Below are 21,236 nucleotides of genomic sequence, written 5' to 3' on the forward strand. Positions count from 1 at the left end.
CTATGCAATGACGCCGGCTCCGACTGCTCTCGGGCAGCAGTAGACGACTCCGAAGACGGCCGATCTAGTCTGGCTTACACAATTTGTCTGATCAAGATCGTAGGTTTGGACACGGTGCTGGCGAGCCTTGCTGGCTCGTTGACTAATTTGGCCCTGGAAAGTAGCGGAGGTGCGCATATCGCTGGGGAAAGGGGCCAGCTGGGGCTCTTTATCAGCATACGGTGGGAGGCACGGAGCAATACTTAGGGCTCAATCAGGCTTGTAAGCGAGATATTGCTGAGGCTGAAAGGATAGAGGTGCGATTAGAGATTGAAGATCGGCCACAATGAGATTGGCTCCTAAATATTGGTGATGCGCTTACAGAACGCAAAGGAGATCCCTTTTCCCGGCTTTCAACCAAGGCCAGCAATTACGAGTCTGCAAAAGTTGGCCTGAGCCAGACGCTACATGCCGTGCAGAAGATGGGGCAGATTGATCTGCACGGGTGACATTGTTTGACTATTAGCTGTCATGATGACGGCCTCAAGTCCGGCTCTACACACCCTGCAACACAAGCCAGCCGTGATCTCCTTTGATCGTTCTTGATCAGTTTCAAACTCTGGTGGAAATCTTGCCCCTCTTTAAGGACATTTGACATGGACTTGGTCAAGGAGAAATCTTGTTCACGCAACTTGCCTTCTTTCTACCATGGATACCTAACAAGATGTCAACGAGATATCCTAAGGACAGGTAGACATATCGGAGGAAGGCTGAGTGTGAATCCGTATGAACGATACTTCACGAGTTATTTGAAGCCTGAGATTGCTACTGTAGGTAATGACCAACGATACCACTTCCCACAAGAGAAAATAGTTAGATGTATTGTCTATGAGATCTGAACTACCGACATTCCCAGCCTTGTGCGGCACAAGGCTGTCAATTCACACCACGTGATAAGGCTATTAGAATTTCTGCCATGACGCGACGCGTTTAGCGGGTGCTCCGCTTTTAAAATCGATCAGGATCGGCGACTGAGGATGGCACCCAGGGAGGGGCCCGTGTCTTCATGTTGGGGATAAGAAATAATATCTTCGACACCGCCCTTACCATCGAGTTCTACATCTGCTGAACAGTCTCGCCGGCGACGACTCTTCACATTCATCCACTCTCCTCACAATGAGAATGTTTTGCTAGCATTCATCATTGACAAATTCTGTTTCCAAACCCTGACGAGGGGTGCGAAAAATGGCCACCAAAGAGGACTCGTTAATGCTCTCCGATGACGACGAACTCTTCAGCTCACATTTCAAACCTCAACATGAGACTGTCGAGACCCTGCCCCTCTACAGACCAAATCTCGGCGACTATGATTCCTCCGACTCTGACACCATGGCGACTCTCCCCTCAACCCAGTCCATCCTTAATAAGAGCAGACCAAACCCAAGTCGACAGACCCAACCCACCCAAGTAATACCTCGATCGTCCTCATTTGACATTCTCACATCCCCTCCCAAGATGTCGGCCATCCAGGTGGCAGCATCCTCTCCGGTAGTGGCGCAACAAGCAATGCAAAAACAACGTGGGCTTCTCGCCAGTGCTATGGCACCAGCGGGCACCGCTTTCAGATTACCTGTCACACAGAAACGAGCCCCACCGATCACGATTGATAGTGATGATGAGGGTCCAACATACCGTGCAGCCTCTTCTGATGATGATGGGCCTAGTCCAAGGACAAATGACATCAAAACATCTGATTTCTCACGCAAAACTCATCCAGACAAGGTTGCTGAATCACCGCACGCCCACGGCGATGGTTCAGATAGATTCAAGCAGATCACTGCCAACTCCATGTATCGAGCCCCGTCCAACACAAAACGATCAGCAGACACCAATGCCAATGCTTACGGGAATGCTACCAAGAAACCACGACAGGCTGGTCCTGCTCGGGCGATTCCAGTCCCTGTCCAGAAGAAGCAGCCTGAAATGGATCTTGATGATGTCGACGACTATAATACGAGGCAGAAAGTCAAACGCTTGCTGGCAATGTTTCCAACACTGTCCGTTCGGGAGTGTTACAATGTCTTACAACACCAGAAAGGAAGTTATGATGACGCTGCCCACCAGCTCCTGAATTTGAGCGAAAGAAGAGAGTCCAGTGGCAAGGTCAACGCAATTGATTTGACTTCTGATGATGAGTTGATGCCGACTCCTGCTGCCAAAATGCGACCGGCGCCAAATGTGAAGCAGCAGGCGAAGGTGCCACAAAAAACGATCGCAGAGAAATGGGGAGGCTCGACCCAAAATATCAAAAAGCCCCCGAAAGTCATCAGTGTATTTGACACCCCACAACCACAAAAGAAAAGGACTCTAGTCCGTGGCCGAAGACGATCTTCCTCGCCATCCGAAGCTGTCCCTGCCAAACCACCACCCAAAGCCGTTCCAATCGAGACCATACATTCCGACGATTCCGACGAAGCAAACTCGGGCGTGGATTCAGATATCCAAGTTAGCACAACATTTCAATCTCGACTTCTTGAGTTCTTCAATACATGTTCCGCCGCAGACCTTGTTGATACTGCGTCGACAACCAGGGAGCTAGCCGAATTCTTCGTCTCCGAACGGCCTTTCAAATCCGTTCAAGCGATCACCAAGCTTCAAGATCCTTCTCTCAAACCGTCAAAGAGCAGAAAGAAGCCAATTCCAATAGGTGAGAGAATTTTGGAAAAGGTTGAAACGATGCTTGTAAGTTATGAAGCTGTGGATTTTCTCGTCAAGACATGCCAGGACCTAGCTCGACCTCTCGCTGATGAGATGAAGAAATGGGGTATTAACATGCACGGCTCTCAAAGTGGAGAGCTTGAGATAGTATCTCTGCATAATACTCAAAAGACCCATGATTCAGGCATTGGAACACCAGTCAGTGATGAAGATCCCGACAATATCAGACAACCAGGGTCGAGAAAAGTCATTGGTCAACCTTCATTCATGTCCCCAGATATTCAGATGAAAGATTATCAGATTGCTGGGATCAACTGGCTAAATCTCTTGTACAAAAGAAACTTGAGCTGCATATTAGCGGATGATATGGGTCTTGGGAAGACATGCCAAGTCATCGCTTTCCTGGCACATCTTTTCGAGGAAGGCCACACAGGTCCACATCTAGTTGTTGTACCCGCTGCCACTCTCGAAAATTGGCTGAAGGAATTCAAACGTTTCTGTCCAGCTTTACACGTGGAGCCATACTATTCCACCATCCCAGGGGAACGTGCAATCCTGAGAGAGAACTTAGAAGATTCCAGGGACGAGGTCAATGTTATCGTCACCACATACACCATAGCGAAAGCCAAGGATGACTTTCCATGGCTGCGAACTTTTGGATTCGACTGCACCGTATACGACGAGGGTCATGTATTGAAGAACGCAGATTCCCAAGTGGCCTCCAAACTCAAAAGAATACAGTCAAACTTTCGACTTCTCCTCACTGGAACACCCCTGCAGAACAATTTGAAAGAACTCATCAGTCTTCTGGCTTTTTTGATGCCAACGGTATTCAAGGACAAGCAATCAGAACTGCAAACAATCTTTACTCACAACGTCAAAGCGATGGATAACAACCATGAAGCTTTACTTTCAGAACAAAGAATTCTCAGGGCAAGATCTATGCTTACTCCGTTCATATTGAGACGTAAGAAATACCAGGTTCTCAAGGACTTGCCAAAGAAAGAGCGCCGAGTGGAGTTGTGTGATATGACTGTTGAACAGGCCGAAATTTATCAGCAATGGCTTGAAAAGGCCTATAGCATCCGAGAGCGGAGAGAAAGAGGTGAGAATATGGGCGTTGAATCTGCTAATATCCTCATGAGATTGAGGCAGGCATCGCTTCACCCATTCCTCTTCCGCCGCCAGTATCCAGACAAAATGCTACCTAAGATCGCTAGGCAGTGCCTGCGTGTGGATATGTGGCGTGAGTCCAACCCAGAACTCATTGTCACTGAGTTGAAGGCCTATTCCGATATGGAAATCACCACCTTATGCAATTCGCATAAACAATTGGAGCATTTCGCACTCAATGACAACGAGTGGATGGCCAGCGGCAAAGTGCAGAAGACCATCGAATTACTTCGCAAGTTCATGTCAGAGGGTCACAGAACCTTGATCTTTAGCCAGTTCGTCATGGTTCTTGATATTCTGGAGTTAGTACTGGAGCGCGAGGCTATCGACTATTTTCGTTTGGATGGAAACACGAAAGTTTCTGAACGTCAAGATTTAATCGACGAATTTTCGGCTGATGACAATACAACCCCAGTCTTTATGCTTAGCACGAAAGCAGGAGGTGCCGGTATCAACCTTGCAAAAGCCAACAAAGTCATCGTGTTCGATAGCGGCTTCAATCCTCAGGACGACATTCAAGCAGAGAACCGAGCACATCGAATTGGACAAACTAAAGAAGTCGAGGTTATCAGATTGGTCTCGAAAGGAACCGTTGAAGAACAAATCCATGCAATGGGTATTACGAAACTCAAGCTTGATGAACAAGTGGCCGGCGATGGCGCAGAAGAGCAACCGTCAAAGAATAGTGGTGAAGAAACTGAGAAGGAAGCTGAAGGCCGTGAACTGGTGGAGAACATGTTCTTTGCGAAGTTGAAAGAGGAGCCTATTGAGCAGGTCAAGGCAGAAGTTGTCAGCCCTGCCAAATCAAGGGTTACGAAGTCTGAGAAAGTGGAAGCTGTTGACGTGAAGCAGGAAAGCGACGGTAATAATAAGAAACCTCGCCGGGACAGTGTCGAGCTCCCGAGTCGTTCACGCAGGTCAAAGCGAGCTTGAAGATTGAATGGAGTAATGTCTAAGTATTGCACATTACAGGACATGATATGCAGTCCATCTTTGTTGGAGTCGCGAGACAAACCACTCAGGATAGAGGTTCGTCTACTCAGTGTTAAGCACGTCTTGGGCTACCATAGGATAGATACAGCACCGATTCCACAAGCATAAGCCAGCGAGCCACTGCGTACTTGTTCTCTAGCCCCAGGCCGACAGCGTCGGAACTCAGTTCAACGAATTAACTCTGCATCAGCTTTGTTGCGTGCCTCCTTCAGCACTGCGACGGTTGCCAGAGCCTGTTTTATGGTCTTCTTCCTGGCTTTTAACGCTGCTGCCGGCACAGTCACAACAGCTGTGGCATTTCGCTGGTCGTCTGGCACGCGGTGTGCGATACTGGAAAGCCCACTCCCTTCAGTATACTTTCATCTGATGTCAGTTGGTGTGAGGGTGAAGATGCTGCTGATCCATCATACCTCCTCGAATTCATCTGAATCGGATTCAAGTTCGCCCAACCACATCCCGCGACCTTCGCCAGTGCCACCAGAGGAATCTTTGCGCGCGGCGAGCTTGTTGATACTGGCGAAGTCCCATACAGGGGACCGGCACGCTGTTGTCTCTTCAATGTTTTCCGATCGTCCGTGCCACTCAGCAACGATACCCTGATCACCGACACCCTCATCTCCCGAATCTGCCATGCCCTTCAACTTCTTCGATGCCGCTCCAGAATCTTCCTCCTCATCCAAAGACCTCTTCTGATCTTTCTCTGCCGCCTCAATATCGACGACTTTCCTGGGCTTGCCAGGCTTCCAGTTTGGAATGGTGAAGACCGCCTCACCCCAGCCTAGGTCTCTCGCATATGTCGCAACTGCACGGCGCATGGTTCCATAGTCGACCAAATTGTCGGTGATGCCACGGCTGCTGCACATTTCACTCCCCGCGTAAATATCCCATTCCGATCGTTGATTCTCCTCGTCGCTTTGCGCGGCTTCTTCGTCCTCTTCCTCTTCCTCTTCTTCTTCGTCCGACTCTGAATCCTCGCGCTTTTCCTCGGCTTCGTCTGGATTTTCATGCTCGTCTCCACCAGCAGCTGGATTCTCAAGCTCGGCGTCCTCGGCTTCTAGATTCTCAGACTCCTCTTGATTGGCAGTTGGGTTCTGAGGCTCCGCTTGATTGGCAGCTGGATCCTCAGGCTCGTCATTGCCATCGTGTGAGACCTCAGGCTCCTTTGTGCACGGATCATGGAATTCTTCTCCGTCCTCGTCCTCGACCGTGAAGGAGACTGTGACTTGTTCCGGACTCAACCCCAGCTTCTTGTTGTGGAAGATGTCACTGAGACGGAGCGCATTGGACCCACCATTTGGATCGACCCAGCTCCTGCATGGGTGAACGCTGTCCGCACATGTGCAGAATCTGAGCTTGTCGGCGTCAATGGACAGCTCCACGAAGCGGATGTTTTCCACGAAATTGATAGATCGGTGTTCGGCACGCAAGATGTCCCACTCAAAGTCTTCGACGCTGGATTGTTCGCGAAAGCTGATGGATTTGTCCTTCATGAAGATTGGTGTGGATTCCTCATTGATTAGCTTGCAAGTGAGACGGAGATTTTTTTGTGTTTGTCTGAACTCCTTGTCGTTTCTGGCCCAATAGGCGTTCTCACTGATGGCGGCATAGACGCAGTTTCGGATCTCTTTGGGGAAGTTGAGGAAGTCGACTGAGGTTGCCATGTCGCGTGGTCAGGTGATTGTTTTTGACGGACTAGACAAAACGCGATGGAAAGAGAATGTGTTGCAGTTTTGACTCTCGTAATCGTCGCGATTGATTATGAGTGCACAAAAGCGCGAGATTGCGCAGTGGAAGAAGTGCTGATGATGAAGAGTGGTGCGCGAGAGAAAGGAATCGCGTGGTGGGAAGCACATATTTATATACGACGCGGAGAGCCCTGCAGGTGAAAGGATCACAGTGAAGTCCGCGCCAAATCTCACATCTTTCTCATTTGACTTGGAAGTGAGAGTACTCTGAAGTGAGGAAACCCTTCCTATATGTCACCACGAAGGCTGTCTGGCCAAAGTGTTTGCTCATATCTGCAACACATGGAATCAATCACTCAAACAACAGGACAAACACTCCTCTGTCCAGCAATAATTCGTACAGACTACAGGGAATATTGGTATTGCAACAAATCTCAGTTTGTCTATCTTGAGTCTTCTTTATGAAGCCTACTCTACGTGGCTCTCACCAAATTCTCACTTGCCGCAAGTTTCACTTCGTCGACCCGCGTGGTACTCTTCAATTGCCGACCCCAGGAGCAGAGACTCACTTCTCACCGAAGACCTTCACTCTGTCCTCCACAGGAAGGTAAGTGCGTTCTCTTGACCTCTTCAGCCCATCTGTCGGAGTGCCAAAGACCAGTTGGCTCAACAGCTTCCAACTCTCTGGAAGTTTCCATTCACTGGCAACCTCGGCCGAGAACTGGGGCATGAAGTTGTAGTGCTGCAGGTTGCAGCCCAGACCTTCCAGTTCAAAGGCCGTCCACGCAATGAATTGGTGCATGCCAGATGAGTGATGTGACCCTATCAGGTACAAACTTAGTTAGCATTGCATGAAGAGACAAGTTTGGAAATAAAATTCATCATCATAAATCAAAGTCACATACATTCGGCCACGGAAGCCTGAATGGCGGGATTCTTCTCCTTCAGCGCATCCAGCGCATCCTGATCCTCGAACCACAGGACACTGCCGTACGCAGCGCGGAACATCTTGACGCGAGGGGCCAAGGCCTGATACGCAGGCTCTGGCATCGCGGCCTTCAAGTGCTTGTCGGCGATGTCCCACAGTTTCTCATGGTCCGCTTTAAGCAGGATGACGGCACGTGCGGATTGCACGTTGAATGCTGACGGGGCGTTTTTGATGGCGAATTCCACGATGGATCTGATCTTGGAGTCTGGGATCGGTGAACTGTTGGTGAGGCCGTAGCATGAGAGGCGGCTTTCAATGGGATTCAAGAAGCCGTCGAGGGCGGCTGGGCTGGATGACATATTGGATGATGGCGTGAGGGAGGATTAGAAGATCAGATACGTATGATAGGAAAGTTGGGGAGGTGTTGATTGTTGGGATCGGCCTGGTGGTGAAGTGGTTCAAGGGTCCTTTATATGTATTTCACCTGGCCATGGCTGGCACCGGACGTCGTTTTTTATCTCCATCTGATATTGACGATTGCGTGCCCGCCCACAAAGGTTTAGAACGTAAATACGCCCTAGTCAGAGTCACTAACCTTGACGCTAATCCCACATACGCATTGGTGGCCTCACAGAAATCACTGCTGCTGAGCATAATGTGAACATCGAACTTCCAGGAAACCTGACTAGCATCAAACAGACATTGTGAAGCAGAAGATAGAGCACTCAAGTCACAGCTTGTTGAAACCAGCCCCAGGGAAAAGAATCATCGAGCTGACATCGTAGGTCAAGAGGAGAGATGCGATTGGCAGAGCATCGGCCTTGAATTTGAGTAAATGGATGTTCGTGCCCGTAGCGGTACCCATCGGCCCCGAGAAATCGTGGTTCCGTCGGAGATCGGGCTTCCTACAACGTCTGCTCTAAAAGCAACACCGTTCACGTTCACGAATGTGAGCAAGAGCGCTGCTTGAAACGTTTACACGGGAATAAAAATATGATTTGATCCCTTTCGCAATGCATACCCTATTCAGAGTTTTACTAATCCGATTAATGTCCATCTGGGATTCTTATGTGCCGCTTAAGCAAAGCAAGAATAAGTCTTGCCAAGCCTAGCTAGGATTATGCGAAGTGCAAATATCTGGGTAAAGAGTACCATGAAACAGACAGTAAATCGTTCAAGAAAACGACCGCCAGAGGGGTAATGAGGAGGCCTGTATACAACCAAAACTCAATGCTATTCAATATTTAGTCCTTGTAGGTGGAGGCTCTTGCCAACCGCCGAAGCCGCTCCCAGCAAGGCTGTGCAAACCAGGGGGTGCCTTCTGAGGCGGACCAGGCTTTTTGGGCATTAATCCACATTTTACATGAATTGGAGTCAAGCACGAGGCTAACACGTGAATCGAGCAGATTCTGTGCGATATTGCATTCCAAACGGTGGGTGGGTTTGACGATCTTGCTTTATTCCCATTTCTGCACCTGCGGAGCTCTTGGCTACGCCTGAAGTTTTGTCACTCGATGGGCAAAAGTTTGTGATAAAGTCCTGTTTGGTGAAAACAGAACAGCTGATCGTCGGTATGGATATCTTCTGCGCTTCAACGTGGCTAGATTCTTGTTCCTTAACGGAGAAAGGGTTCTTGACGTCGTCTGGGTTCATTGTTAAGCCATGAGAAACTCCAATTCCCATGGTAACTCAATCCTCGATATGACTCAAATAGCAACTGGTATTCAACCTTAAAGCACGAAAGGGCCTACCAAACGAAAGAAACCATTCAACACTCCTCCTGTCCTGGAGCCGCGAGACGCAGATTCGCAGGTCTGCGGCAGCCTACCGCCAGATTATCCCAGCAGTACGACACCAGAATGTCCCGACTCCAGACCGATCTCTGCGTTCGTCAACGGACTGCAGGGTTGTTGCGTTAAGGAAGACGATTGTACGTATAATGAGGATTGCTATGAGTATGATCAAGACATTCCAAGTACTGGGTCGTCCGACCTGTAGTGGTGAATTGGCAGATAAATGTTGAAAAAGCGGCCGCAGAAAGTAGCTAGCCCAAGCTCCATAGCCTCCTGTTTCGAGTATCTACATCGAACGAGCCGCGATAATTTCATGGTACAGTTACGCTTGCGCATCAGAACGAGCGATATTGTTCGGTTGGCCAGCCACTGATGCTTACATCGCCACCCGTATCACAGCCAGAGCCAGCGCCTGCACTGCCAGTGTCTCGAGGCGTTCGACAGCCGCGGCATCAGGGTCAGAAGATATATCAGAGTCTTCCTGCGTGGCCGACGGCAGAAAGTCGGTGATTAGAGGTAGTATCGCAGACGTCGTGGGAAGGTCTGCTCGCCATCGCTATCATTGTTACCTTCGTCTTTATGAGGAAGCGCCAATATCGATCTAGAGACCTGTATGGGTTGAGATAGATATGTCCGACGGTAACCTGGATGTCTTGGTGGAGGAAGTTGTAGTGCTGATGGGTCCCCAGTGGCTTCGAATTGATGATAATTCAAAGCTCTCCCATGTTGATGTAGCATGCCAAACGAGCCGAGGCTGAGCTTAAGTCAGGGCCTCTCACAAGCTACCTGAGTAATCGCCACGCGGCTTTCGAATCCCAGGATACAAGCTCGGCAGCGAATACTCAACTTCTCAGGGTTCTCGAAAATGAGAACCGCAAATCGCCTTGTTTTCCCATGTCCGCTTGCAGTGCTGTTTGCCTTGCGCCCCCGCCCTGTCTTGATAAACACCAAAGGCGCCACGACACGGCTGCTAGGCCTTGCCCCCGTGACGAAGACTAGAGTGGTCATAACATGGCTGCCTTGGTCTGATAGAGACAAACTGTCCACAGAACAGTAATCTTGCGTTATTGAAGAATGATATTTCTCATATGCGACGTTGCCAGCATAAGTTCACGGTTGTTCCTGTGAGCTGTGAAACAGGCATTGTTCCTGAAACTCGTGCCTCTTCTTGAATCGCAAGACTGGAGGTATGTGAAACTTTAGAGGAGCCTCCCCTTGGCTACACTTCGGGTTTGTGTTTGTCCAGAGGTCTTACAAAACCAATGTTTGTTGCTTGAGACCTGAAAACATATCATTCCACGATCCATGTTGTCGTGCTGAACCCCAAAGCTCCCTCAACGATAATTTGATGGTTGTGACAGAGTCGAATTTCAAATTTTCGTAAACCATATCCAATTTCTGTATCACTAATTGCTGGTTAGAGACCGACAGGGTATGAGCTGCTGCAGTCAGAATCGGATAAAGGGCGCAGTTCAGCGCCTTGCTGTCAGGTGGCAATCCGGTAATACAATCCAAGCAAGCCTGGGCATGCTGCTGCACTAAGGGATGTATTGTTGGTAAATTGCAAATAGCGCGGTAGAGATAAAGATTGGCACTGTGTTGGAAAGCTCGACAAAGAGTACGATAAGGAACTATGTCCTCATCCACAAGATGAATATCCCCTTCAGAGTCTAACTCCGCTAGAGTATTGGTTGCCATGGTAGCGTATGCTGGGTGAAGTGCAGCTTCAAACTCCTGAACTCTCTCCATGGTGAATAGACTGGGATCTCTTTCGACGAGATCACGATAGAAGGCAAGCTCAGACATCCTCTTGAAGATGGTATCGAACGATTCCATCCCAACTGAAGATTTATCCCACCAGACAGCATCAGGATCCATCACGTCCCAAGCATCAGAGGGAAAGCAAGGGACTCGGCCGTGGAGTAAAGCATTGGTCACATCGGTTGTTGCAAACTCCGAGAGAAGCATCTTGATAGAAGTGTCTGCACCACTCATGATGGTCGGTAGTCCGCCCATAGAATTGATGATAGCTCTAGCTCCGGCGTGATGACTCGAGGTAGACGCAGATTCCTGATTGCACTCCACATAGCCGTCGGAGAAGTACAAGAGTAGAACTGCGACCAGAAGAGAGGACAGAAGCATTTCGCCATTGGATACTTCAGCCAATTGCTTCCTCAAAGTGCTCAAACAATGCAGTCTCTTGCTTTGAACATTCTCTCTGCTATGCCTTCCATCGTGCAAGACACGGTGAGAATCGGCAAGGACACATGTGGCCAATAAAACAGATCGGTCACCCAATGCAAGAGCAACAGGCGCTTGACATGGTGTATCAGACATGTGAAATAATGGCCAGACCCTCAGTCGAAAGTATTCTATGGCTCGTTTTTCATTGGTGGCTAGTGAGTAACCCAGAGAGCCTGGGAGAGACTGATGATACAAACATAATTGATTCGCAGCAGGGGCGCCTTTGGTGGGACGGGTGTTCCATTTGAGGACGATCTTGTTGTAGTTGCATTTCTCACCAGCATCCAGGCATTTCCGGCAGCTGGGCTTTTGAAGGTCGCACTTGACTCGTCGTTGTTTACAACTCCAGCACGAGCCTTCAGTAGTCCGGATCCTTTTAGGAGGCATCGAGAGGGACTGGAATTAAATATACAAAGCCGGGACAGCGCCAGTCCAAGGGAGCAGGGTAATATTCAGGCCTAAGTGTTATGGTTGATGGTCGCGATCCGCGCCATCAACTCCATGACAAATACAAATACCCAGTGATCATCAGATAATACCGCGCAACTGGAGGGTTGATGTATCCAAGAATAAAGTGAATTAGAATCAGGTTGCGACAACTTTATGAATGTCATCAATTGATGGAGATTAAGATCTCGATGTGGCGGAATTGACAAGCCTGGAAGAGAGGGAATCTGTGAGGTGTGAGTTGTGAGTTGGTATTGCGGTAGTTAGTGCAAGACCTCTCCGCAACTAACTACTTATCTCCAGTGGATGCTTTGGCTCGCTTACCTAGGTCCTCTAGCCCAACCACAGTTGAATGATAGGAGACCACGGGAGCTACTTAAGCAGTGCTGGGGTACAATGTGGATGGGCGGGAGTGCGATTGATTAGCTGTGCAGCCTGTGCGGTATCAAGGCATAACGGGAGACTGGGATTGAACCTACGAAGTATGCGGGCTCCGTCTCATGGCACCTAAGCTTTAACCACACCACGTTCCACACCACGACACCCCACCTGGAAGGCTCTGCTACTCGTAAGAAGGAATTCAACAAGGAGGAATTGATCCGGGTGACCGCCGTTGAAGCCAAGCATTGTCTTTGGGCGCAATTAGAGATCTCGCTAGCTATACGAGGTATTGCTTGTTTGATCGGAAGCCCGTATCAAGAAAGAAGATTCCTCAGTGCTCGCCGTCGCATTATTTGATGGTGTCCTCCCACCACTCGCTTAGTGAGTAGTTAACTGGCGCCTAGGACTGCCACCACGAGTCAGCCATTACAGGTGATGTGTGGGGGCTGAAGGAGCCAAGCGGCTGACTGGGGGATGCCCCAAATCTGGCGCGTCCCCAACCGCGTCATCTACTCCGCCGTACCAATTAATTTTCCTTTCCTGCGCTGTGGCCGCATCCCTACATTGGTGTGCCGACAGACAACATCCTACAAACCACAGTTCCCAGACATCGCGGGCCTCCTGAAACATGGATGAAGATCGCTACCAACAATCCAAAAGGCGGCGCACTTCCAGTGCAGATTCGTCTTCGTCCAGAAATGCCCATGCACGACGTCCCCAGCACCGCCAACCCGAGTCGACTCGGTCGGGTCAAGAAACAACAAGAAGGAGAGAATACTCAAGTTCAAGGAGCAGAGCTGGAAGCGAAAATGACACTCCGCAGCGACGACGGTCAAGAAGCCGATCTCAATCCAGGCGAAGGATAAGCAGGAGTTCTTCTGTCTACGACACTGCGGACGAGGAGCAAGGTTATCCTGAACGAAGACAATCCCGAACCAGACATCAATCGACTTCGAGGTCAAGATCCAGGTCGAGGTCGAGATCTCGGTCAAGATTTCGTTCATATGCTTCCTCGATCGACGAAACTAAACCTCCGTCGGCCTCTCCAACTCCTGCGAAATCCTCAAAGTCTTTGAACTTCATCCCACTTGTCACCATTCCTCGTGCACATGCTAGGGGAATCACTTCTCTCAAGTTCTCTCCCGACATGACATTACTCGCTACTGCCTCCGCTGACAATACCATAAATATCTACTCCGTCCCTTCCAACCCGGTGCCTGGAGTGCCATTCAGACTCCTACGTACTCTTCGTGCACATCTGGCGGGCGTTAATGCCATCGCATGGTCAGCCGTGGGACCACCATATTCGTTGGCCTCGGCTAGTGACGACAAATCAATTCTTCTCTGGTCACCTCTGGCATCCGACTTCCCTATTTCACCTTCTCCAATCACAGGCCACAGCAACTACGTCTACAGCCTAGCATTTAGTCCGAAAGGCAACATGCTAGTGTCTGGTTCATATGATGAAGCCATCTTCTTGTGGGACGTCCGCGCTGGACGTATTATGCGTCAATTACCTGCTCATTCCGATCCAGTCGGTGGTGTGGACTTTATACGTGATGGCACAATGGTCTGTTCTTGTGCGGCTGATGGGTTGATCCGAATCTGGGATGCCATCACAGGTCAGTGTCTTCGCACACTTGTGGATGAAGACCGTAGGCCCGTTACGAGCGTACGCTTCACCCCGAATGGAAAGTATCTTCTAGCATGGACGTTAGACAGCTCCATCCGGCTTTGGCGCTACGTGGATGGCAGCTGCTTAAAGACATACCAAGGCCACGTGAATAAACAATATAGCCTAGGTGGAGCCGTGGGTAACTACTATCCCAACGGCCAGTGGGGTGGAGCTTCTGAGGCATTTGTGGCTAGTGGCAGTGAAGACGGTGACGTTCTTGTCTGGAATATTACTAGCAAGGACCTTCTCTGGCGTGGCAAGGGCCATAGAGATGTGGTCTTAGGTGTGGACTACGGACGTACCAAAGAGGGCAAAGGTCTTCTTGCCAGTGGTGGTAAAGACCGAGATGTTCGCATATGGATGATCGATAGCGAAGAGACCAACGAGGAACAGCAAGCTCGCCGGAAGAGTGGTCAAAAAGCCGGCGAAAATGATATGGACCTTAATATGACCATGGATATGGATGAAACTATGGATCAGAGGGACAACGATGCGGCTCGGGGTTTGATCGGTGGACGTGGAGAAACTGCCTTCAACGGTGAGACGGTTCTCAATGGTGCCATGGATGTCGATACACCACTGGTCGAACTCATACGGAGCTAGATCGCTCGCTCGAGACTTTTAATCGTTACGACGATGCTAAGTGATGATAATTTGACGTGGGAGAATATATGCAGATTGCCTGCTGGAAGCGCACAAGTAATTCTATTACTCACGTTACGGTAGAACTGCGGCCACACCAATTCCTGGGAAATCAGATGACGGAATCGAAGCCCACATATTCCCGATATGTTCTTCTCCGACGCCAGTATTCTACACAACGCGAAGTAATCCTCCTGCCGATAGGCTATGTGATACGCCTCAGCGGCTGGCATAAACTCTCGCCTGCTGGGGCGCTATTCAAGTCTTACGTGCACCTCAGACTCAGGCTATTGAACTCTCTGCAGGAGCAGCATCGCCAATACTAAGGTCATCGGGATGTTGACCAAGGTTAGTCCTGGTGGAGAAAAAGTAGTGGGTCGCAATATACGCTAAATTCACAGGGCCAGAGGCCATTGATCAAGCATAACGGCTTTAACGAACAATTCTGAAACATAGGGCAAATGTTGACAAGCAGCATCTTGGTGGAAATACACAGACATATGGCTTCAAAATCAACAAGCCACCTCAATGTCGAGAAGGGACAGTGGACGGCCTGATGTGAAATGCAAGTTGCCTTAACTGTTTTGACCGACGCATGTCAAGCTCTTCGGTATGAAGAAGTGAGTTACAGCTCAGGTGTACAACGATTCCAACTGCGCCTGGCTGGATTAGAGCGGCTGGTGTTGTTATGGTCATTCCACCTGGTACGATGATGCGCAGGTCAGGAAAGTCATCCGCAGGGAAACGCCCATCAATTCATCAAAGCCACGCAGGGTACGACACAGTTGCATGGGGGTTATCTGGAGCATCACGATTGCTCATGTCTCCATCTAAGTAGGTAGCACTCCGCGCTTGACATCTAATCAGCTTTTCCACTTTCACAACTTTTCCTTTACCGACACCCAAATCCCTTCCGCCTGGGTCAAGACTCTACCATTTTCATCCTCGATGGTGCCTCTCAAGAACCACTTTCGGCCTTCTGCTATTTCAAATTTTGATTTGACAATGAGGACGATCGGACTGTTGACCATACCTCGAAAGTCGGTGGCGAGACGAACCGTATAAGCACCGGCTGGTTTGGCAGGGGACCTGGCGCGATGAATCTCGACACAGACACTCAAAGACTCGTCCAGGGATGCACACAGGACCCTGCCGTGAATCGTGTCGGTGTAGCCATTCAGATCCGAGCCAATATCAAACAGAGTGATGGTGTCCAGCGCGTGCTGCTTGCTCTCGTCTTCGGTTGAGGTCAGAAGATCCTTTCGGACCAAAGTCAAACACCTGGAAATCGTGCCGGGGGTTTTAAACGATTTGGAAAAGAAGGTGTCCTCTCCTAGCGCCTTCGGTATCCTTGTGAGAAGGATACAACGGGTTTGAGTTCGGGATCTTCCACATATTTCTTGGTCCAATTCCGTCGAAAATGTTCAATTCCGTCCTCTGAAGCCGGTATCGTTCTAAGGCCGTCGTAGAACCTTGACCACTCTGGCTTCATGTTGATATCTCCCATTCGGAAATCCATCTACCCTTGGAACTCTATCAAGTTGCAATGCAGTGAACGGTTATTACTAAACGATGGATTTCGGGACTTGATCTGATTCCAATTTTGTGGTGGAACTTCGCCTTGCAGAATTGTTGTTAGTCAAAGCCCTATCATGGGTATGCTACCTCTGGCAGCGCATGATGTTCATGCTGCCAGGCTGACGTCGCGCAGTGTAGAGTTTGAGATGGCGAGGACTTGTTCATAAGCTGGTCATCTCTGTTTACAGTAGTGATATTTTGAACTACAAGTCCTTGAACTGTGCCACTCGTTCTGTTGGTAGATCTTAAACGAGTCCAGTGCCGAGGTATTCTGATAACAGAGCTCTTGTGTGAACGACCACGACAAAATAGGGAATTCAGAACGAGGCGGTGAAACTAAGTGAATGTCTTCATTTCTTAGCCTCGTTCCCTATGTATGTCTACTTAGGTAGCGTTCGTGCTTCGTACTTCGTACTTCGTAGGCGACAGGTTTGAACTTTAGTGTGGCCAGCAAGCTGAAGGGCGCATGGCCCTACCAGACCAAATTGTAAGGGGCTCGACAACAACACATTGATTAAGCTTAGGACAACATTTGTTTAACCGAAGTCAATCAGCAAGTCGCTGTATCTCCCAAGCAACAACGATGTCCTTTTCTATTCTCGTGGGTTGGTACCATTAAATTTGGCCTCTCATCACCGTGTGATACGAGGTATCTATCATATGTCCTCAAAGCCAGGCGCGTGTGTCAAGTCTCCTTCTTTCACGTTTGAATTTCGATCTTCAGGAGCTCGATTATGATAATATTCATCTTGGCTCACGCTGAGTAATGGATGGTGCTGCAACTAGTGATTGTATTGAATCAGACTTTGCTCAGCTACAATGATGGTCCCTTGGTGCGAGACAGGCTGATAGGTTTTGGACCTTCCACATAATCAAATTTTCCCCGGACCGCCGTCTGCATGTTGTCCTGCGGTACCAGAGGTGGTTTCGGGCCGTTAATCACATTCAATGGGAAGCCAACATCAAAAGGGTACGCCGCTTCGATCTCGTCAATCTCCTCCGTAGAAAGCTCGAGCTCCAATGCCTCAATGTTTCCTTTAAGGTGGCTTATCTTGCGGCCTCCACAGATTGGAAATACATAGGGTGCCTTTTGCATGATGTACGCAAATGCGACTGATGTGATGAGAGTACCCCGAGCCTTTGCGATTTTATCAAGGACTATCGAGAGCGCCTCTTCTCTTCCAACAACCAACGAGGTTAACGTCCGACCTTGATCATCGGTTTGTGATCGAGTTGGACTTCAGAAAAATGGTATGTCAGTATCATAGACCTTATTAGCGGACCTTGGGAGGGAGAACTAACGATTTAAAGTATCCACCTCCCAGCGCGCCCCACGGAGCCACTGCCATACCTTCAGCCTTACACATTGGTAGGATATCCCTTTCCATATCTCGATCAGCGGCACTCCATCGGCCCTGATAGACGCAAAACCCTCTCATTCCATGTCGCCGAGCGAACTCGTTGCACTTAACCACGATCCAAGCGGGCGTATTACTGATCCCTAAATACAATACCTTGCCCTGGTTAACGAGTATGTTCAAGCTCGTCATCACCTCCTCAACTGAGGCGGTGTAATCCCAGAAGTGAACGTAGAGTAAATCGAGATATGTTGTCTGGAACTTTTTTAGAGATGCTTCAACTGATATATGTAACGATTTAGCCGAGTTGCCGCCGTAGTTAGATTGTAGAAGATGCGGTCCAGTGTAAGTCTTCCAGTCTTCAGCGTACTTAGTCGCAATTACCATCTCGTCACGACGATGGGGATACTTGGCCATCCATTCGCCAATCCACGCTTCGCTTTGCTCAGCTTGATAGTTGTTTGACCTAAATTCCCTGGCATCAGCACAACTTCCGGACAAGGCAGGTGAAGGATACCCGACCAAGGTGTCCTCAGTCGTGTCAAAACTCCGTATTCACAGATACTTACGTGTCTATAAAATTCCCGCCCATCTGATAGAAATAGTCCAGAATCTCAAACGTGGTATCTTTGTTGCATTCACCCAGCTTGGATTTCCACGCATCCCCAAAGTTCATGCCTCCCAAGCATATTGGACTGACGAGGACGGCGGCAGAGGGGGCGAGCAAACGGTGCCTTCGCAAGAGAGAAAGCTTTGCGTTTTCCGTGGACATTTTCTCGGTCGTGGTGGGGAATTGAAGATGCGATGATTTCGTGATGCACAACCACGGACAGGGAAACACCCGAAGGTCTTATTTGGCGAGTGATACCAATTCCTTTCCGCATTGGTCACCGACTTCGATCACACATGAGCTCTAAGCCTCGGTTCACTCTACACGTTGTTAGATTAATTCAGGGCTCGATCTGAAGAAGAGATTGTGAAGTTAATATCTGATAAGCCACGTCACTGTGCCCACCGTTATCAAATCTCAAATTGTCGTGTCGTGTAAGCTTCCCCGTCAAAAACGGCCGATTTAATTTAGCTTCAAGACCCATAATGTAGTAATAAATCCAGGGTATTCGTTCGCTCTTTCCTTATTCGGTTGCAGCACGATAGTCAGGCGGTCCCAAGCATCATTGGGGGAGAGAGCCTCGAGCGATTCAAGTCAACCAATCTCAGGTTATCAGGAGTGTTATTCACATATAGCTTGGTAGTAGTGGGACTTGAATAAAGATTTACCTTGAAAATATCAAGGCCGGCTGGGCGTTCAAAAACATGTAACTCTGAGTGGATTTGGGGTTAAATGTCATGAGACAAGGCTCCGCCTTCTCTATGTGGTCTTGCTTGTGGAGGTCTACCATTACAGAATGAGCCTATGCTCACAGCGCGACCCAGTGGCTTTAATGGTAATACAAGATTCTTGAACTACTTATATCAGGGGACTTTCATCCATACCGACTACAAAGATGTTAATGAGGTATTTCTATTCACGTTGCCTACCTCCTTGAGATAGATATAACGTCTGCTGTTGGAGTCTAGACCCGAAAGGAAAAGAATGTTCTATGACCAAGTGTGAGACAGCAGTAGACAGCAGTAGACACCTGAAAGGTCTGCTAGAGCTGTGCTTTCTCCTTTCTCAACGCTGAAACGACTTCGGCGGCACCTCTCTCGGCCATCCTGATTGCTCCATCCATACATCCCCTCCAGAGTGTAGCGGTCTCATTCCTGATGAAATTTAGATTGCCTTTTGCAGCAACGAACGAGTCCCAACATTTATTGAAAACTTCTGGTGGTAGTATAGGGATAGGGCAGCCCCAGCCAGAAATACTGCTCGGTCATCCATCGCGACTCGAGGGCTTCAATGAACCATGGAGTGACATCCTTGCCGCCATTGAACATCTGGCTGAGTTGTTTGAGCACACTGCTTTGCTTCTCTGAGCGGGGAAGAAAAGACCAGGCTCTGGCGGAAAACCCGGCGATGAATGCGGTGAAGCGATAGCTCTGGCCATCGCCTTCTTCGATGCTAGCATCTCGGAACACACAGGCTGCGCCTGTGAGAGACATTGACAAGCCACAATAGCCATTATCCCTCCAGAAAGGCTTATTGAAAACTACGAGATATTTGATGTAATGGGGGTATCGCGTCCCATCGACATAAGCACGCTTGGCAGCCGATAAACGTGGTGAGAAGGTATAGTTCGATAGACAGGAGTTGAAATACTCATGATCACCCGCTTCGCTCGATAAGATTAAGGTCTATACGTCCCAGATGTATTGACCAAAGAACAGCCTGAATCGTTCAGTTCCGTAACGCTTGTTACGGGAGACTTTAACTTCAATATTCCTGGAACAAGACGCTGGACAAGCGGCTCCGGGAATGCTGAAACACCGTCTTTGATGCGCATGTATTGACCATCGCCCCGTTTATCGCGTCGCATCTGCATTAACCCACCTCCAACTCGAATGTAGTCAAGAATAAACAAAGCAGAGACCTCTCCAGGATCACAGCCGATCAGGGTTTGCGACCACACCTTCGCTGTGGCGTAGGCTCGAGTACTGCCGTTGACATTGCGGTACAGATAACCTTCAAACGTTTGAGTGTCCAATTCTTTGCGCTGCGAGGGTGACTGAAGTGGGCCACCTGGATCTGTGGTCACCTTTTCGATCAGATCGCGGATTGCAATACGTTGATTTGTGTCAAATTCAGATGAGTACTTGGTCAACTCAGTAGTGTCCGAACGAGCAAAAGTATTGGGGACTAACCACAGGTGTCTCGCCAAATGGGAACTCGATGCAACTTCCACCTAAGTCCTGAACCACTGTCTTACCCTCAGAATTTTGTACTAAGCCCTGTATTCCCAATTTTCGGGCAAGCGCCCATATGTGACTTTGCGTCGTATCGTTGAACCACGCTGTGCCGTATTCTTGCCTGATTGTTATTCCATCCACACGGTCTGTTGTCAGTGTCTTGCCCCCAACTCGGTTGCAAGCCTCAAGGACTATTGTTGATAGACCTAATTTTTGGAGAAGATGCGCAGCAGGCAGCCCAGAAAGACCAGCTCCAACCACGACAATGTCGAAGACACCAGATTGTGACACCGCAGCCATATGATTTTATGTGGAGTTGTCTAAACGAATGGGAGTTTCAATGTTCTCATGCGTGGGAACAATCAGAAGTGGGCAACTCAAACCCAAGGTCTAGTCCATGGGCGTGGGCCTTGATTCCATCCTAAGTGGGAGGTTCTTCTACAGCCTGGAAACATAATTTATGGAGATAGTAGATAGGCTGAGCATTTCGTTGGCAAGCGATAGGAGTATTGCCGATTACCGACCACACAAACATCCCCACTCACCCTTCCATTTTAGAGTTGTTGCACTTTTGGAGCCCCTCAAATAGGAAGTCACGAGCGAGGATTCTTCTGCGAGATTGAGCCAATTGCTCGCCTATGTCGATTCACTTCATTAGTCCACAATGGCTTAGGTATCGAGAGCCTGTTGGCGATAAGGGTAATTTTGGAGATTCTGATGACCGTGTCCTCGGCTTCGAGAATGGCCTTGGGTACGAGTTAGTCTGCCTACCTGTGACCAGATACACGCCTCACA

The 21,236-nt window shown here is 49.1% G+C and overlaps 9 protein-coding genes across 9 annotated transcripts; 3 read left to right on the forward strand and 6 right to left on the reverse strand.

Annotated features, from left to right (window-relative positions):
* Positions 1-1,224: 1,224 nt before the first annotated feature.
* Positions 1,225-4,803, forward strand: LTR84_004657 (uncharacterized protein; the record flags this gene model as incomplete). The annotated part of the gene is made up of 1 exon (XM_064848232.1): positions 1,225-4,803. The coding sequence occupies one exon, from the start codon at positions 1,225-1,227 to the stop codon at positions 4,801-4,803; it is 3,579 nt and encodes a 1,192-aa protein (XP_064710856.1).
* A 227-nt stretch (positions 4,804-5,030) lies between these two features.
* Positions 5,031-6,524, reverse strand: LTR84_004658 (uncharacterized protein; the record flags this gene model as incomplete). The annotated part of the gene is made up of 2 exons (XM_064848233.1): positions 5,031-5,219; positions 5,274-6,524. 2 exons carry the CDS (start codon positions 6,522-6,524, stop codon positions 5,031-5,033), a joined length of 1,440 nt encoding a protein of 479 aa, XP_064710857.1.
* Positions 6,525-7,113: 589 nt separating this feature from the next.
* Positions 7,114-7,835, reverse strand: LTR84_004659 (uncharacterized protein; the record flags this gene model as incomplete). Its single annotated transcript, XM_064848234.1, has 2 exons — positions 7,114-7,370; positions 7,454-7,835. 2 exons carry the CDS (start codon positions 7,833-7,835, stop codon positions 7,114-7,116), a joined length of 639 nt encoding a protein of 212 aa, XP_064710858.1.
* A 2,685-nt stretch (positions 7,836-10,520) lies between these two features.
* LTR84_004660 (uncharacterized protein) lies at positions 10,521-11,900 on the reverse strand (the record flags this gene model as incomplete). The annotated part of the gene is made up of 1 exon (XM_064848235.1): positions 10,521-11,900. One exon carries the CDS (start codon positions 11,898-11,900, stop codon positions 10,521-10,523), a length of 1,380 nt encoding a protein of 459 aa, XP_064710859.1.
* A 1,073-nt stretch (positions 11,901-12,973) lies between these two features.
* On the forward strand, positions 12,974-13,207 carry LTR84_004661 (uncharacterized protein; the record flags this gene model as incomplete). The annotated part of the gene is made up of 1 exon (XM_064848236.1): positions 12,974-13,207. The coding sequence occupies one exon, from the start codon at positions 12,974-12,976 to the stop codon at positions 13,205-13,207; it is 234 nt and encodes a 77-aa protein (XP_064710860.1).
* A 281-nt stretch (positions 13,208-13,488) lies between these two features.
* Positions 13,489-14,619, forward strand: LTR84_004662 (uncharacterized protein; the record flags this gene model as incomplete). The annotated part of the gene is made up of 1 exon (XM_064848237.1): positions 13,489-14,619. One exon carries the CDS (start codon positions 13,489-13,491, stop codon positions 14,617-14,619), a length of 1,131 nt encoding a protein of 376 aa, XP_064710861.1.
* Positions 14,620-15,536: 917 nt separating this feature from the next.
* LTR84_004663 (uncharacterized protein) lies at positions 15,537-16,150 on the reverse strand (the record flags this gene model as incomplete). The annotated part of the gene is made up of 2 exons (XM_064848238.1): positions 15,537-15,917; positions 16,025-16,150. 2 exons carry the CDS (start codon positions 16,148-16,150, stop codon positions 15,537-15,539), a joined length of 507 nt encoding a protein of 168 aa, XP_064710862.1.
* Positions 16,151-17,050: 900 nt separating this feature from the next.
* Positions 17,051-18,366, reverse strand: LTR84_004664 (uncharacterized protein; the record flags this gene model as incomplete). The annotated part of the gene is made up of 3 exons (XM_064848239.1): positions 17,051-17,474; positions 17,539-18,060; positions 18,164-18,366. The coding sequence occupies 3 exons, from the start codon at positions 18,364-18,366 to the stop codon at positions 17,051-17,053; spliced, it is 1,149 nt and encodes a 382-aa protein (XP_064710863.1).
* A 1,040-nt stretch (positions 18,367-19,406) lies between these two features.
* Positions 19,407-20,741, reverse strand: LTR84_004665 (uncharacterized protein; the record flags this gene model as incomplete). Its single annotated transcript, XM_064848240.1, has 3 exons — positions 19,407-19,872; positions 19,896-20,391; positions 20,462-20,741. The coding sequence occupies 3 exons, from the start codon at positions 20,739-20,741 to the stop codon at positions 19,407-19,409; spliced, it is 1,242 nt and encodes a 413-aa protein (XP_064710864.1).
* Positions 20,742-21,236: the final 495 nt, after the last annotated feature.

Source organism: Exophiala bonariae (assembly GCF_035927105.1).
Source record: "Exophiala bonariae strain CCFEE 5792 chromosome Unknown scaffold_2, whole genome shotgun sequence".
In the NCBI taxonomy this organism is placed as follows: domain Eukaryota; kingdom Fungi; phylum Ascomycota; class Eurotiomycetes; order Chaetothyriales; family Herpotrichiellaceae; genus Exophiala; species Exophiala bonariae.